Source organism: Pan troglodytes, chromosome 17 (genome assembly GCF_028858775.2).
Source record: "Pan troglodytes isolate AG18354 chromosome 17, NHGRI_mPanTro3-v2.0_pri, whole genome shotgun sequence".
Classification (NCBI taxonomy): Eukaryota; Metazoa; Chordata; class Mammalia; order Primates; family Hominidae; genus Pan; species Pan troglodytes.
In genome coordinates this window covers 64,391,697-64,409,064 of record NC_072415.2, presented here as the reverse complement: position 1 = coordinate 64,409,064, position 17,368 = coordinate 64,391,697, and the positions used below count along the sequence as shown (strand labels likewise).

General features: G+C 36.2%; 1 protein-coding gene across 4 annotated transcripts in view; it reads left to right on the top strand.

The window, feature by feature from the left end:
* The window catches only part of STARD6 (StAR related lipid transfer domain containing 6), a 33,134-nt gene that overhangs the window by 11,923 nt on the left and 3,843 nt on the right, over positions 1-17,368 (top strand). For all 4 annotated transcript variants that reach the window (XM_523930.6, XM_009434041.3, XM_054671854.2 and 1 more), the window contains exons 5-7: positions 8,404-8,530; positions 13,801-13,918; positions 16,228-16,321. In XM_523930.6, coding sequence (XP_523930.2) covers positions 8,404-8,530; positions 13,801-13,918; positions 16,228-16,321 — 339 coding nt within the window. The remainder of the gene's footprint in view (positions 1-8,403; positions 8,531-13,800; positions 13,919-16,227; positions 16,322-17,368) is intronic.

The following is a 17,368-nucleotide window of genomic DNA, read 5'->3' as shown; positions in this document are numbered from 1 at the left end:
ATGTATGGTTTTATTTCTTACACGTAGGTCTGTTGTGATCACTTTGAGTTAATTTTCTGTATGGTGTGAGGCAGGAGTCCAATTCAATCTTTGCATGTAAATATCCAATTGTCCCAGCACTATTTGTTGGAGATTCTTCTCTCCCCATTACATTGTCTGGGCTCCTTTGTCAAAAATCAATTGACATCCCTTGTAAGTTGGATTCCTAGGTATTTTATTCTCTTTGAAGCAATTGTGAATGGGAGTTCACTCATGATTTGGCTCTCTGTTTGTCTGTTGTTGGTGTATAAGAATGCTTGTGATAAAATACCTAGGAATCCAACTTACAAGGGATGTGAAGGAACTCTTCAAGGAGAACTACAAACCACTGCTCAAGGAAATAAAAGAGGATACAAACAAATGGAAGAACATTCCATGCTCATGGGTAGGAAGAATCAATATCGTGAAAATGGCCATACTGCCCAAGGTAATTTACAGATTCAATGCCATCCCCATCAAGCTACCAATGCCTTTCTTCACAGAATTGGAAAAAACTACTTTAAAGTTCATATGGAACCAAAAAAGAGCCCACATCACCAAGTCAATCTTAAGCCAAAAGAACAAAGCTGGAGGCATCACACTACCTGACTTCAAACTATACTACAAGGCTACAGTAACCAAAACAGCATGGTACTGGTACCAAAACAGAGATATAGATCAATGGAACAGAACAGAGCCCTCACAAATAACGCCACATATCTACAACTATCTGATCTTTGACAAACCTGAGAAAAACAAGCAATGGGGAAAGGATTCTCTATTTAATAAATGGTGCTGGGAAAACTGGCTAGCCATATGTAGAAAGCTGAAACTGGATCGCTTCCTTACACCTTATACAAAAATCAATTCAAGATGGATTAAAGACTTAAATGTTAGACCTAAAACTATAAAAACCCTAGAAGAAAACCTAGGCATTACCATTCACGACATAGGCATGGGCAAGGACTTCATGTCTAAAACATCAAAAGCAATGGCAACAAAAGCCAAAATTGACAGATGGGACCTAATTAAACTAAAGAGCTTCTGCACAGCAAAAGAAACTATCAGCAGAGTGAACAGGCAACCTACAAAATGGGAGAAAATTTTCGCAACCTACTCATCTGACAAAGGGCTAATATCCAGAATCTACAATGAACTCAAACAAATTTACAAGAAAAAAACAAACAACCCCATCAAAAAGTGGGCGAAGGACATGAACAGACACTTCTCAAAAGAAGACATTTATGCAGCCAAAAAACACATGAAAAAATGCTCATCATCACTGGCCATCAGAGAAATGCAAATCAAAACCACAATGAGATACCATCTCACACCAGTTAGAATGGCAATCATTAAAAAGTCAGGAAACGACAGGTGCTGGAGAGGATGTGGAGAAATAGGAACACTTTGACACTGTTGGTGGGACTGTAAACTAGTTCAACCATTGTGGAAGTCAGTGTGGCGATTCCTCAGGGATCTAGAACTAGAAATACCATTTGACCCAGCCATCCCATTACTGGGTATATAATACCCAAAGGACTATAAATCATGCTGCTATAAAGACACATGCACACGTATGTTTATTGCGGCACTATTCACAATAGCAAAGACTTGGAACCAACCCAAATGTCCAACAATGATAGACTGGATTAAGAAAATGTGGCACATATACACCATGGAATACTATGCAGCCATAAAAAATGATGAGTTCATGTCCTTTGTAGGGACATGGATGAAATTGGAAATCATCATTCTCAGTAAACTATCGCAAGAACAAAAAACCAAACACCGCATATTCTCACTCATAGGTGGTAATTGAACAATGAGACCACATGGACACAGGAAGGGGAACATCACACTCTGGGGACTGTTGTGGGGTGGGGGGAGGGTGAGGGATAGCATTGGGAGATATACCTAATGCTAGATGACAAGTTAGTGGGTGCAGTGCACCAGCATGGCACATGTATACATATGTAACTAACCTCCACAATGTGCACATGTACCCTAAAACTTAAAGTATAATAATAAAAGAAAAAAAAATCAATTGACCATATACGTTAGGAGTTTCCTTTGGATGCTTAATTATATTCAGTTGATCTCTCTGTCTGTCCTTATGCCAATACCACACAACCTTCACTACTATAGCCTTTTAGTAAGTTTTGAAATTAAGAAGTGTGAGTCTTACAACTTTTCTATTTTTCAAGACTATCTTGGCTATACTGGTTCCCTTGCATTTCCATAAGAATTTTAGACACTCCAGCCTCAGCAACAGAGCAAGACCCCATCTCAAAAAAAAGTCAGCTGGGATTTTGACAAAGATGCTTTGATTCTGTAGTTCAATTTGGAGAGTTATTGCCATTTTAAAAATATTAAGTCTTCCAGTACATGAACATAGGATGTCTCTCTGTTTATTTTGAGCTTCTCAAACTTCTTTCAGAATGTTTTATAAGTTTCAGTATATGTCTTAAACGTGTTCAATTTTTTTTTTTATTTTACTCTAACACCATTCAATGACTTTTGTTAAATTTATTTCAAGGCTTTATTCTTTTTGAGGTTATTGTAAATGGAATTGTTTTCTGAATTACTTTAAAAAAATTTTAATCCTAGTGTATAGAAATAAAATTGATTTTTATATATTGATCTTGTATCCTGAAGCTTTACTGGACTTATTAGTTGTATTATTTTAGTGGATTCTGTTGTTTTTTTCTATATATAAAATCATGTCATGAAGAGTTCTACTTCTTCCTTTTCAATCTGGATGACTTTTATTTCTTTTTCTAACCTAACTGCCTGGGCTAGTACCTCCAGTACAATGTTTAATAGCAGTGACAAGAGTGGACATCCTTGTCTTATTCCTGATCTTAATAGAAAAGTATTTAGTTTTTCCACCATTAAGTATGATGTTAGCAGTGGATTTTTCATAGGTGCCCTTTATCAAGTTGAGGGCATTTCCCTATACCCCTCATTCTATGAATGCTTTATCCTGAAAGGGTGTTGGATTTTGTCATATGCTTTTTCCACATCTATTGAAATGATGTGGTTTTGTTGTTTAGTCTATTAAAATTGTGTATTGTAGTAATTGATAATTCATATGGTAAACCAACCTTGCATTCTGGGATAAATCCCGCTTGGTCATGGTTTATAATCCTTTTTATACATTGCTAGATTTGGTAGGCTGGTACTTTCTTGAAGGTTTTTGCATATACATAAGAGATACTGGGGTGTAGTTTTATTTTCTTATGATATCTTTATCTGGTTTTGATATCAAGCTAAAATTTGGGAAATGTTTCCTCCTCTTTTATTTTCTGGAATAGTTTGTGAAGGATTTATGTAAAAATTTTTCTTTAAATGTTTGGTCAGATTCACCAGTGAAGCCATCTGAGCATGGGCTCTTTTTGTGGGGATTATTTGGATTACTAATTCAATCTCTGTCTTGTTATAGATAATTAAGATGTGCTATTGCTTCTTAAATCAGTTTCAGTAATTTGTGCTTTTCTAGGACGTTGTCCATTTCATCTAAGCTATCTACTTTGTTGACACATCATTCTTCTCTTACAACCCTTTTTATTTGTATAGGGTCAGTCTTGATTTTCGTTGAGTCTATTCTCTTTTTTTTGCGTACATCTAGCTAAACATTTATCAATTCTGTTGATCTTTTCAAAGATACAACTTGTGGTTTTATTAATTTTCTTATTTTTTATTCACAATTTCATTACTTTCTACTGTAATCCTTATTATTTCCTGCCTTCTGCCAGCTTTGGGTTTAGTTTGCTCTTCATTTTTTGTTTCCTAAAATTAAAGGCTAGGTTATTGATTTCAGAACTTCTTTTTTAAAAAAATATAGACATTTACAACTATAAATTTTCCTCTAAGCACTGCTTTTGCAGCATCCCATAAGTTTTGGCATGTTGGGTTTTCATTTTTATTTATCTCAAATTATTCTCTAATTTTTCTTTGACTTAATTTTTCTTCTTTGACTTACTGGTTATTTAAGAATGTTTTAATTTCTACATATTTGGGAATTTCCCAAATTTCTGTTGTTAAAATTTAATTCCATTGTGATGACAAAAATACTTGGTAAAATTTCAATCCTTGAATTTGAGACTTGTTTTATTGCCTGAACAATGGTCTCTCTTGTAGAATGTACCAGATGCACTTGAGAAGAATGTCTATTCTGCTATTTTTAGGAGTGTTCCATAGGTGTCTCTTAGATCTAGTGTTGTTCAAGTCTTCAATATTCTTGCTGATTTTCTTCTGATTGTTTCATTCATTATTGAAAATGACGTGGGCCGGGCACGGTGGCTCACGCCTGTAATCCCAGCACTTTGGGAGGCCGAGGTGGGCGGATCATGAGGTCAGGAGATCGAGACCATCCTGGCTAACACGGTGAAACCCCATCTCTACTAAAAATACAAAAAATTAGCTGGGCGCAGTGGCGGGCGCCTGTAGTCCCAGCTACTTGGGAGGCTGAGGCAGGAGAATGGCGTGAACCCTGGAGGCGGAGCTTGCAGTGAGCCGAGATCGCGCCATTGCATGCACTCCAGCCTGGGCAACAGAGCGAGACTCTGTCTCAAAAAGAAAAAAGAAAATGACCTATTGAGGTATCTAATTATTATTGTGAAATTATCTATTTCTCCCTCGAGATATGTCCATTTTCCCTTTATGTATTTGGGGCTCTATCATTAGACGAATATACGTTTATAGTTATTACATCTTCTTAACAGGTTAACCCTTTTATCATTGTAATATATCCCTCTTTATCTCTGGTAATAGTTTTTATCTTAAAGTCTACTTTATTTGATACCAGTAAAGCCACCTCAGCTCACTATGGTTCCATTTACAGGGTGTATCTTTTTCAAACCTTTTACATTCACCTATATGTATCTTTGAATTTAAAGCGTATCTTTTATAGACAGCAAGCATATAGTTGGAACTTGTTTGGGGTTAAAAGAAATACTGTCGACAATGTCTACCTTCTGATTGGCTTGTTTAATCCAGTCACACCTAATGTTACTGTTATATGGTTGTATTTATGTCTGCCATATTCAGTCACACCTAATGTTATTGTTATATGGTTGTATTTATGTCTGTCATTTTTCCTGTATTTTAAAAATTTATTTTGTTTTCTGTATGTCTCATGACTATTTTGTTCCTCTGTTCTTTTACTATCTTCTTTTGTATTAAGTAGGTTTTGTCAAGTATATCATCTTTAATTCCTTTAATAATTTTTTGAACTACATGTTTTGGTTATTTTATTAGTAATAACTATAGGGGCTACAATATATTTTAATTCATCAGAATCTACTGCAGATGTATACAAACTTAATTCCAGTAAGATATAAAAGCTTTACTTCTGTATGGTTCCAGTCCCTTCCCCAACATTTTGTACTGTTTTTTTGTTGCACATATTATGTCTATATACGTTACAAATCAAATACCATATTGTTATAATTATTGCTTTATATAGTATCTTTTAAAGAACTTAATAGGAGAATACAAACATACTTCAAGATATTTCTATCTTACCCATCTAAATACACATATATATCCATAAGAATACATCTATATAGAAATATAGCTTTAGAAATATATTCTTTCTTATTTACCATTTCTGGTTCTCTTCATTGGTTTCTGTGGATTTGAGTTACTATCTGCTGTTATTTTTTTTATTCACATATAGCTTTATTTCCATCCCCCTCTGTTGTGTTTATTGTCAATTATATGTATACATGTTATAAGCCCAATAAAATGTTATATTGTTTTAGGAAATTGTCTTTAATCAGTTAATAGAAGAAAGGGGAAGAAATATGTAATTATACTGTATTGTAACATTAGCTACATACTATTGTTACTGTAACTCTTTATTTGTAAGGATTTGACTTACTATTTTGTGTCTCTTCCTTTCGCCTGAAGAACTTCCCTTTAGTATTTTTTGTAAGGCAGGACTACTACCAATAAATTCTCTGTTTTTCTATATCTCAGAATGTCTTTGTTTAACTTTTATTTTTGAAAGATAACTTAGCTGGGTATAGAATTCTTTTTTGGTAGCTTTTTTTCTTCAGCTCTTCAAACGTCATTTACTTCCTTCTGGCCTCCATTGTTTCTAATGGCATGCCAGCTGTCAGTCTTATTATGGTTCCCTTCTATGTAATGCCCTTTTTTTTTTTTTTAACTGCTTTCAAGACTTTATTTTTATTTTCATGTTCAGAATTTTGACTATGATATATCTGGAGGTGGATGTTTTTCCACCTATACTACTTAGAATTCAATGAACTTCTTGAGTGTAGTATTTTCCTACAAATTTGTAGAAATTTTAGTCATTATTTTATTTCTATATTTTTTTGCATATTTTTCTTTTTCTCTATCCTTTCTTGTTTTTAGAGACGGGTCTCACTCTCTTATCCAGGCTGGAGTGCAGTGTCTGTTCTTTCCTTCTGGTACTCTCAAAATGTGTATGTTGATGTGTTTAATGGCATATCACATTTCTCTGAGGCACTGTTTATTTTTCTACCTTTTTTTTTTTTCCTGCTTTCGTTAGTTCTTTGAACATATTTACAATCATTGCTTTGATTTTTTTTTTTTTTTTTTGATGGAGTCTCACTCTGTCGCCAGGCTGGAGTGCAGTGGCACAATCTCGGCTCACTGCAACCTCTGCCTCCTGGGTTCAAGCGATTCTCCTGCCTCAGCCTCTCAAGTAGCTGGGATGACAGGCACATGCCACCACGCCCAGCTAATTCTTGTATTTTTAGTAGAGACGGGGTTTCACCATGTTGGCCAAGTTGGTCTCGATCTCTTGACCTCGTGATCTGCCTGCCTCGGCCTCCCAAAGTGCTGTGATTACAGGAGTGAGCCACTGTGCCCGTCCAAATTTTTTACATGATAATTCCAACATCTTTATATGATAAGGCCCCCTAAAATGTAGTTTCTTCTGCTTGCTGGTTTTCCTAAGTATAAGTCACACTTTTCATGTTTCTTTGCATGACTCACAGTTTTTTGTTTAAAACAACGTTTTAGGTAAAATAGTGTAGCAACTCTGGATACTGACTCCATCCACCCATCCTGGGTTTGTGATTATTTGTTTGGTCATTTGTTCATCTGTTTGGTGATTTGGCTGGACTAATTCTGTGAAGTCTATTTCCCCCGAGTCTGTAGCCTCTGATATCTCTGCTCTGACTTTTTACTTGTGGTTATCTTTTAGCCTGGCCTCCTATGGATCACTCCTTGGTCAACATAAGCCATTTTGTGGTAATTTTTACCCTCTACTGTCAAATATGTATGTGGATTGAAGACTGCTTTTGTAATTCAAGGAGTTTTGTGGTTTTGCTCTGGATTTAGCCAGGGACTGGTAGCTTGGAAGTTTTGTCCCAGTCACTCCTCAGAGGGTGCAGCCTTCAGCATACACAGTCTTCCAGACCCAGCTATGACCATATTTTATTTTAAAGTGGATAGAATATATTATTTTCCAGTCAGTGATGCATTACAGGTTGTACTATACTTATGTCCCTGAGTCAGTAAGGCATCGGCTCCTTGCTAATCAATCTGAATGTGGCTTGGGGAATACTTACAAGTCTGCACTACATCTTGCTCTGACTGGTACTGAGTAGGCAGAGCCGGTGCATAAACACAGCCTTCCAGACCCCAGAGATGAGTGTGCTCTTAGTGGGCCACTTTAGCTGTATGTTTCCCTGCTTCTCTCTGTTAAACTTCTGGCTGGTCGTCTTTGTTTCTTTGATGCTATTAGTTTTATGCAGCTATTGGCCTTCTAATTGTTCACCAACAAAAAATAATTTCTGCCTTACAGCCATATAATATAACTGTAATTTGTACTTTTCTTACCTTTACAAAGTCACCGGAAAATGCAAGATTAGCCACTGAATGGACACCCTAAGCCAGGGGTTGGCAAAGTTTTTCAGTAGAGGGACAGACAGTAAATACTTTAGGCTTTGCAACCCATATGGTCTCTTGCAACTACTCAATTCTGTCATTATAGCACAAGAGCACCCAGAGCTAACACATAAATGAATGAGTGTGGCTATGTTTCAATAAAACATTACAGTTGACCCTTGAACAATGTGGGAATTAGGGGTGCCAACCCACCGTACAGTCAAAAATCCCATTATAATTTTTGACTCCCCAAAAACTTAATTACTAATAGCCTACTTATAGAAAAATGAATTTTGAAATAATGTATTTATTGCAGTGCATATTTAAATAAACCTTGCTACTTCCAATTGAATATTAATATATTGAATTGCTGATAGTACCTTCAAGTTTTCTTCATTGCTGTTTGCTAAATTAGCCTACCTTTATGCTTTGATAGTATTATATTTTCAGCTTAGACTAAACTTTTTAAACTTTGAATTTTCTTTATTTTGTTAACTGTAGATATCGTGTTGAAGGGATAATTCCAGAATCAGCAGCTAAACTATCTGATTTCCTCTACCAAACTGGAGACAGAATTACATGGGATAAATCATTGCAAGTGTATAATATGGTACACAGGATTGATTCGGTAATTTGTTGTTTAATACTGGACTTCTAGAACATTAATATATTTTTAGTTTATACCTTAGTGAGTTGATTAAAACTATGTTATGTAGACACAGTATTTTATAGTTTCAAATTGACTTGAAGTCTTTATAAAAGCTTTGAAACTTCCCTACTTTCCAAGAGTTTAATTCCAATTAGCTTTATTCTACTTATAAATGCATATTACATTTTGAATCTGGTAAGCTCTCCTGCAATGTGTGCCATTTGTTATAAAGGAACAGAACTCAGGGATTCACCTCCATTACATGGAAAACAAAGGTTAACTATGCCTTATTTATGGGAAGTCTGTAGACTTATTTTAGTCATATTACATCAGATATTAGGAAACTTACAATCATGGCAGAAGGCAAAGGGGAAGTAAGCACATTTTACCGTGGCAGAGCAGGAGAGAGAGGGAGCAAAGGGGGAGATGCCACACATTTTTAAACCACCAGACCTCGTGAGAACTCACTCACTATCATGAGAACAGGAACAATGCAGACATATACCATAAGGACTTAAAGAACAAACGGCATATAATGTTTAAAAGTAGTTGTATGAGTCCGTTCTCATACTGCTATGAAGAAATACCCAAGACTGGGCAATTTATAAAGGAAAGAGGTTTAATTGACACACAGTTCCGCATTGGTGGGGCGGTCTCAGGAAACTTATAATCGTGGTAGAAGGCAAAGGAGAAGCAGGCACCTTCTTCACCGGGCAGCAGGAGAACAGCATGGGGGAAACCACCCCCATGATCCAATTATCTCCACCTGGTCCTGCCCCTGACATGTGGGGATTACAATTCAAGGTGGGATTTGGGTGGGGACACAGAGCCAAACCACATCAGTAAAGATAAAGTAAGGAAATAACATTATATAGAAGGTTGAAGTTTAGGAACACTTTCAAATACATTATCTCAGTTAAATAGATATAAAGAGAGAGAATAAAAACAAAGAGAAAACAAAAATAAAGGTAATTGGAGTAGAAAGTTGAGAGAAGAGAGAATGTGAGAGGCAAGTATGGTTTACAGAGAAACAGAAGAAAGGATCAGTATGAGGTAAGGGCAGAATGAAAGCTCAGGAGGAGAAAAAATGAATGAAATGACAGGAATAATGATACATGGTGAAAAGAGGTTGCATTAGTCTGTTTTCACACTGCTCTAAAGAACTACCTGAGACTGGGTAATTTATGAAGAAAAAAGGTTTAATTGACTCACAGTTCTATAGGCTTCACAGGAAGCACGACTGGGAGGCCTCAGGAAATTTACAGTCATGGCAGAAGGTGAAGGGGAACACCTTGGCATGAGGTAACAGGTAACTCTTCTGTTACCATGGCAGAACAGGAGAGAGGGAACTAAGGGGGAGATACCACACACTTTTAAACCATCAGATCTCATGAGAACTCACTCACTATCATGAGAACAGCAATTGGGAAGTCTGCCCCATGATCCAATCACCTCCCACCAGGCTGATCCTCCAATTCAACATGATATTTGGGCAGGGACACAAATTCAAACCATATCACAAGTAGAAACAAGGATGAAGAAGTGGGATAAGTGATTCCAAACTTTGGTCCAGCACACTATAGATATCTCATTTATTTATTAAGGCCATGATAAAAATAACCACCTGGGGCTGAGCACGGTGGCTCACACCTGTAATCCCAGAACTTTGGGAGGCAGAGGCGGGTGGATCACCTGAGGTCAGGAGTTTGAGACCAGCCTGGCTAACATGGTGACTGCGATTCTACTAAAAATACAAAAAATTAGCCAGGCGTGGTTGCATGCACCTGTGACCCCAGCTACTCGGGAGGCTGAGGCAGGAGAATCAGTTGAACCTGGGAGGCGGAGGTTGCAGTGAGCCAGGATCATGCCATCGCACTCCAGCTTGGGCAACAAGAGTGAAACTCCGTCTCAAAAATAAATAAATAAATAACCACCTGGAGGGATGGGGGGATGATTCTCCTCTCTTCCATTAATGTATTAAAATTCATTCTCCATTCCAGTTGTTTGTGTTTTCTCCATCTTAGGAAATCTGTTTTGGGGGGAATCCTGACTTTGTTCCATACTCTCCCAGACTGATGTTTATGTTCTTTTGACTAATTAATTCACTTGACAAATACTTCACAAAATACTTCACAAATACTTCACACTTCACAAATACTTTTTGAGCAACTATTGTGAACTCCATACTGTTTCAGTTCACTAGGGACACATAAGGGAAGAAGACAGAAATTGTCCCTGCTTTCACAAAACTTACATTCTCATCAGAAGAGACATAATAAACAAATAAACAATTTTTTAAAACTTACCAGATAATGAAGGCTAGGATTGGTAAGAATAAGTGTTATGTAGGATAATAGTATAGGCAATAACCAGGAGAAGCTAATTTATAGCTAGAGAACTGGGAAAGGCCTCTCTGAGTGAGAGACATTAGAAACCTGGGTAACAAAATGGAGGTTAGGGAGATAGACATGCAAAGATCTGGGAGACAGTAGCAGACACAGGGTAAAGCAAATGCAAAGGCCTTGAGGTGGAAAGAGTTTGGCAGTGTTTAATCAAGAGATAAACAAAGTCTGTGGGGTTTGACCATAAAAAGCAAGAAGAAGAGTGGTTAAGAGGTGAGAGGTTAGGCTGGGATCAGATTCTGCAAGAGTCTCAAAGGTCAGGGGGAGAAGTTTTGCTCTACGTTCATTGGGAAGCCATTGATGTGTTTTAAGCAGGGAAGTGACTGATTTGATTTACACTTTTAAGAGACAGCTGCTGAAAGGAGCATGGATTATAAGGAGGTAAGAACGAAATCAGCAAAAACAGTTATGAGGCTACGAAATCAGCAGAAAGTTATGAGGCTATGAGAGTAATCTAAATGAGACATTATGGTGGCTTGTGCAAGGGTGGTAGACGTGGAGAGGGAGGTAAGTCAGGGAACCCAAAGATATATAGAGTCAATAGGGCTTACTGATGCAGGGAGAGAGGAATCAGATAAGTCTTCTAAAACTGGATTGTGATGAAAGTGCACAAATAAAGTTCCTTTGGGAAATTCATTGAACTGTATACTTAAAATAGGTGAATTCATGGTATGTATATTATACTCAATAAGCTGTTTTTAAAACTGAGTCCTAGATTTTTGGCTAATAATAACTTTATTTAAAAGAGATGAGAATGTGAATGATGGAATAAAACTAATTTTTATGATTTTCACAAATGATTGCATTTGTAAAATTTCAGATCACTAGGCCTTTAGTTCTTTAAGTCTCCAACCTGCATTTCATTTATCAAAGCAAACAAAAATAAGTAAATAAATAAATAAATATCCCACATATCTGCCATCATATTATCATTTATTTAGAACTCTGTAATTTTACCTACTTTTATTAAACTCATCTTAAAATCTAGGAGAGAAGAGTTATAGAAAAGCCCATGAAGGTAAATCTGTTTCATCTTGTAGAAAGTCCTTGATCTTCATCTTGTAAATCAGTTTTATTTTGTAGAGAGGAAGTTCCTATCCACAGAAAACACATGTCCATGATCTTCTTGGGATTTGAACATTCAGTTTGAGAACCACTGGGCATCACAAATGAAAATCCAAAAATTTAACTATTTCATTCATCTTTGTATGATACTAATCATACAGTTTGATTAGCACTTCAGATATTTCTTTTTTTGAGACAGAGTCTCGCTCTGTCACCCCAGGCTGGAGTGCAGTGGCACAATCTCGGCTCATTGCAAGCTCCGCCTCCCAGGTTCATGCCATTCTCCTGCCTCAGCCTCCCAAGTAGCTGGGACTACAGGTGCCCGCCACCACGCCCAGCTAATTTTTTGTATTTTTAGTAGAGACAGAGTTTCACCGTGTTAGCCAGGATAGTCTCGATCTCCTGAACTTGTGATCAGCCTGCCTCGGCCTCCCAAAGTGCTGGGATTACAGGCGTGAGCCACCGCACCCAGCCCAGATATTTCTATTGTTGTTGCAAGTCATATGTTATAATAGAAAGAATACTAGACGTGACATCCAAAAACCTGAAAACAAATTCAGAGAGATTATGTGACTTATTCAAGGATAATGCAGCCAATATGTGACAGAACCAGGACCCGTACCTGGTCTCCTAATTTTAAATTAGAATTATTTTCCCTTTCTGTAAAGATTTGTAGTATTCATCTCCAGGAGTATGTTTTATTTACTTATTTATTTTTATAATTATTATTCTTTTTAGAGATAGGGTCTCACTCTCTTGCCCAGGCTAGAGTGCAGTGTTGTGATCAAAGCTCACTCTAGCCTCAAACTCTTGGGCTCAAGTGATCATCCTACCTCAGCCTCCCAAGTAGCTGGAATTACAGTCATGTGCCACCATGCCTGGTCAAGGATGTTTCTTAACTGCCTCCTCTTCAACCTACTGGTGAGGGAGAGAGTCCCACTCTAGGGTTATGGGGATGGCCAAACACATAATACCCACCAATGGACAAGTGAGGTAGACTAAAGTTTATTCACCATTAATCACAGACCAAGGAGGGAGAACAAACCATGCCACACAGGGCAACATGGGAACAGGGTGAACACCTAGGGGCTGTGGGAGGTAGCCTTTGTGTCAACAGGGTAGGGTGAGCCCCAGTTCCTGCAGAAGAATGTGATTGACTTGTTTGAATGATTCCATAGGCCAGCAGGGAACTGAAACCGCTAAACAGGGATAAATAGTAACTGTGCTGGTCCTGTTGAGAAGGAGGGTTGTTTGGCTAGGGGATCTTATCTACAGGAATGAAGAGGGAAAGGAATGTGCAGTTAGGCCATTCAAGACCCTCCTGGTTTCACCCTATGCTGGTAAAACCAGCATACAACATTGGTCTTTAATTTTAGACCTTACACCACAGGGTGCTAAATCAATGTATTTTTCAGAATATATTACTTAGCCTATGTGGAGTAGTAGAAATAGTACTGCATGGGGAATCAGGAAACCTGGGTTCTATTTCTGTACTTATCTCTAGATGTGAATGTGATTTAATCTGTTAGGCTTCAATTTCTCCATCTAAAAATTGAAAGAGTAGATGGTATCAAGATTGCTTCTTGAATTTTCTACACTCGTAGATTTAATGCTCCTTTAACACTCAAAATCCAAGCTGATTTGGTGACGAGATCTTAAAATTTCAAAGCCCTGCTTTTTCCAAATAGAGGCCAATCATATGCAATAAAATTTGGGGGGGAAACAATACAAAGAATAGATATTAAGTAACGTTTGTTATCTTTACGGTTTGATTTGTTGCAGGACACATTCATATGTCATACCATTACACAAAGTTTTGCCGTGGGCTCCATTTCCCCTCGAGACTTTATCGACTTAGTGTACATCAAGCGCTACGAAGGAAATATGAACATTATCAGTTGTAAGTTGAAACATTTTGCCCATATCTTGGAATTACTGCGAGCCATTAATAAATGTTTTCCCTTTATTCACAGCTTCAAAGAAATTATATTTTAATTATTTCCTTTTTAAATTTACTTAGTGGGATCAACAATTAGACGTATCATGTAGATATGCCTAGTGACACTCTGAAGGTGCCATTTATATAATGGTCAATGTTTGCAACATCTCTTAGACTTTTGCAGCATATATCCTGTAGCACTGAGTATAGATAGATACTTGTAGCCTAAAACTTTGGGTATACATTTTTTAAATCCTAAGAAACAAAATTAATTGTCAGATATAATTTTATATTTGAATTGCTTATAATGCACATATCCAGTAACTGATAAAACTGTTAAAGAAATTTCCACTAGATGGCTCTTTACATAAATGTGCTTTTATTTCTTTTAGAAACTGCGGGTTTTGATATATCCCTATCCCCACTCCCAAATATGTCATTCTGTAAAATGCAAATGTGTAATCATTTTCTAACTTGCATTATTGCTGAGAACATACCATTTCATACCATATGGATCTATGGACTCAGATAACTTAAGATAACTCATGGTGAAGGAACTTTGGTATCACAGTGGCATAGAGCCCGTTTTTCTCTATAATTTGAATTAATTTCACCATTTCTACTTGGGACCAGGGACAACTACGTTTCGTTAATTATTATTTCCCAACAAGATTTCAGTTCCTCCGAGATATCTTTAGGACTCTACATTTCAGAGTTCAGACTAAGTCACAGCACTCATTCAAACCCAGTTAGCTCTTTCTGCAGCATACCACTAAGGGCTGATGTTCATAATATTCATATATGTTTAGTTGTCTCATTTTTGAAATGAGGGCACATATAATGTATTCACTGCCTACAACATAAAATAGTTTGTCTGAACAGATCATAGATCTGTTATTTCCCACATTTTGAAGGCAGACCATTTCTATATAATTATTAGTGACCAGAGGGAAGCTAAAAAAAGAAGTAGAGGTTAAAATCAACAACTAGAGGTAATCAACCACGTGGTGTACAAATCACTACTGAATTTGCTTTTAAAAGTTTCCATTGAATGAATTTTCAATCAGTACTCATAGTCTTCTTAACATTTCTTTTTTTTTTATCCTGCCCTGCACCTTGCTTTAAGCTAAATATTTTGCTTGCATTATCTCACTAGTGAGGAAACTGAAGTTCATGGAAATTAAGCAGTTAAGAAAGTAAGTTACATAGCTAATAAGTAGGTAACCCAGAATTAAGACTCAGATCTTTCTGATTTTCCAAAATAAGTGCTAACTACCACACCATATGCTTCATAAAAGACCCATACCTGTTTGTAGACTACAACAGATTTTTTTAAAGAAGACAAGCATAATTTCCATATTTCAAACAGGGAAAAAATCTTTTATAATAAGATCACTCTGGCAGTACTATTATAGGCTCTGTTAAGATAATGATATAAGTCATAAAAATGGAAAATTCATTCAACAACTCTAGTCTCCTTAGTGTTTTACTTTGTATTTCCCATGGAATTGATTTGCTTTATGTTAAAATCATATCAGAAAATCCATCTTCTCTGACAAGAGCAGGATTCAGTTGCACAGAATAAACAAATATATCTTTTAAAATATTTTTAGAAGAGTATATATATTATCATAAATTAAATCATAAACCACCCCCCTCTGCATTCACATAGAATACAGATACTAGGTTGCATAATTCTAAAATAAACTCTATTGATTTTTAGTTAGAGTTTGAAGTTAGCTACAGGGAATTGCAGAAGGAAGCATTTTAAAGTATCTTTATTGACCGACCATCTAACTACTTCGAATATTTTATTTAAAAAAAAAAAACATGATTAACACAAAAATCTATGAACCCAGGACCCTAGTAGAATAGTTTTCACCCAAAGCCAGTTAACAGTTTTCACTCAAACCCAGTGAGATTTAAGTTAGTTATCAGCATTAACTATTTTCTGAGATTTGAGGGTATCTTTTGCTTCAAATCTCAGAAAATAGTTCAATGATACTTTTAACCATTTTTCTTGTATACAGAAGTTGACAGCATCTTTAGAAATAACTAGCAGGAAAAAGTTTAAGAGGACAATAGTGCTGATACTGGTATTTTCTCAATTTTGGCTTCATATGTGCAAATACACATTCACATATATAAAACTAATGTTAATGCTATTAACTAACTTAAATGCTATATTATATGTTTCTAAAAATATGCTGCTGGAAATAGTTTTTCCTCTTTGTGAATAGGTTTCATTTTAATTTTTTTAAATCTCTTAGCTAAAAGTGTGGATTTTCCAGAATATCCTCCATCTTCAAATTATATCCGCGGTTATAACCATCCTTGTGGCTTTGTATGTTCACCAACGAAAGAGTAAGTGTTATTTGCACTTATTTATTTTAACAGGTTTTTTTAGTCCAACTTGTGATTTAGTTTAAGATTGCTGGCTCATCAGTAGAAATATGTAGCAGCATATTCTGTTGCGGGAAAAAAACTGCCCCTAAATATGATTTTTAAAATAACTTCTTATAATCGTTTTCATTTCAAGTATAATCAGAATGGATACTTCCCTATAAAGTATGATCTGAGGTTTCTGAGAACAGTCAAACACACACAAACATTTCCCAGCAGTTAAGCTTCCTTGATGTTTTCTATTTCTCCATTAGAGTCATTTCTGTAAATTATTAAGGAACTTTTGTGAATTAAAAATAAACTTTCCTAGAATTATAGCACACTTACATTTATCAGTAATGAATGTTTTACTTTGAATGAATTCTTCCAATGGACTACCTACTAAGAGCAGATACCTGCAAAATGAGATCCAGTAGGTACATTCAGATAAAAAGAAAAGCCGAAGAAATCAGAGATGAGTCACTGCCTAAAGGTGGCCTTGGGATAAAATGGCAGCATAAAATATACTTATTTTGTAAAAGCATATACTCAAATTCAATGTATATCATTTCACAAGTTCCTTAAATTTTAATGTTTGCTAAATGATTTTTTATTAAGTAAAAGATATTGGCACGTGATAACAGATGTATTGGTCAGATATAAATGTCTCAGTACAAAAAAAAAATGTATGTGAAGGAAGCCCAAATGAAATTAAATTTTGGACCTGTATTCCTTAACATTTCCTCTACTGAACTGGAAAACTAAAAAACCTCACAATTATTCACGTTAATGTATACGATTGTTGATGCAGATAATAATAATAACAATGTATGGTCTTTCTACACATTTGTCAATTTTGAATCTATGGCCAAGACTTTATTCTCCATAGCAGGAGAAAACCAAACAAATGAAGGGTAATTACTCCAATTCAGCAAGGTAAATCAACTGCTGGCACGGACTAGAGTTGGAAAATTACACAGCTTAAAGTGTGCTTCACAGGCCAAGTCCCCTTCTTGCACCTTGTCAATG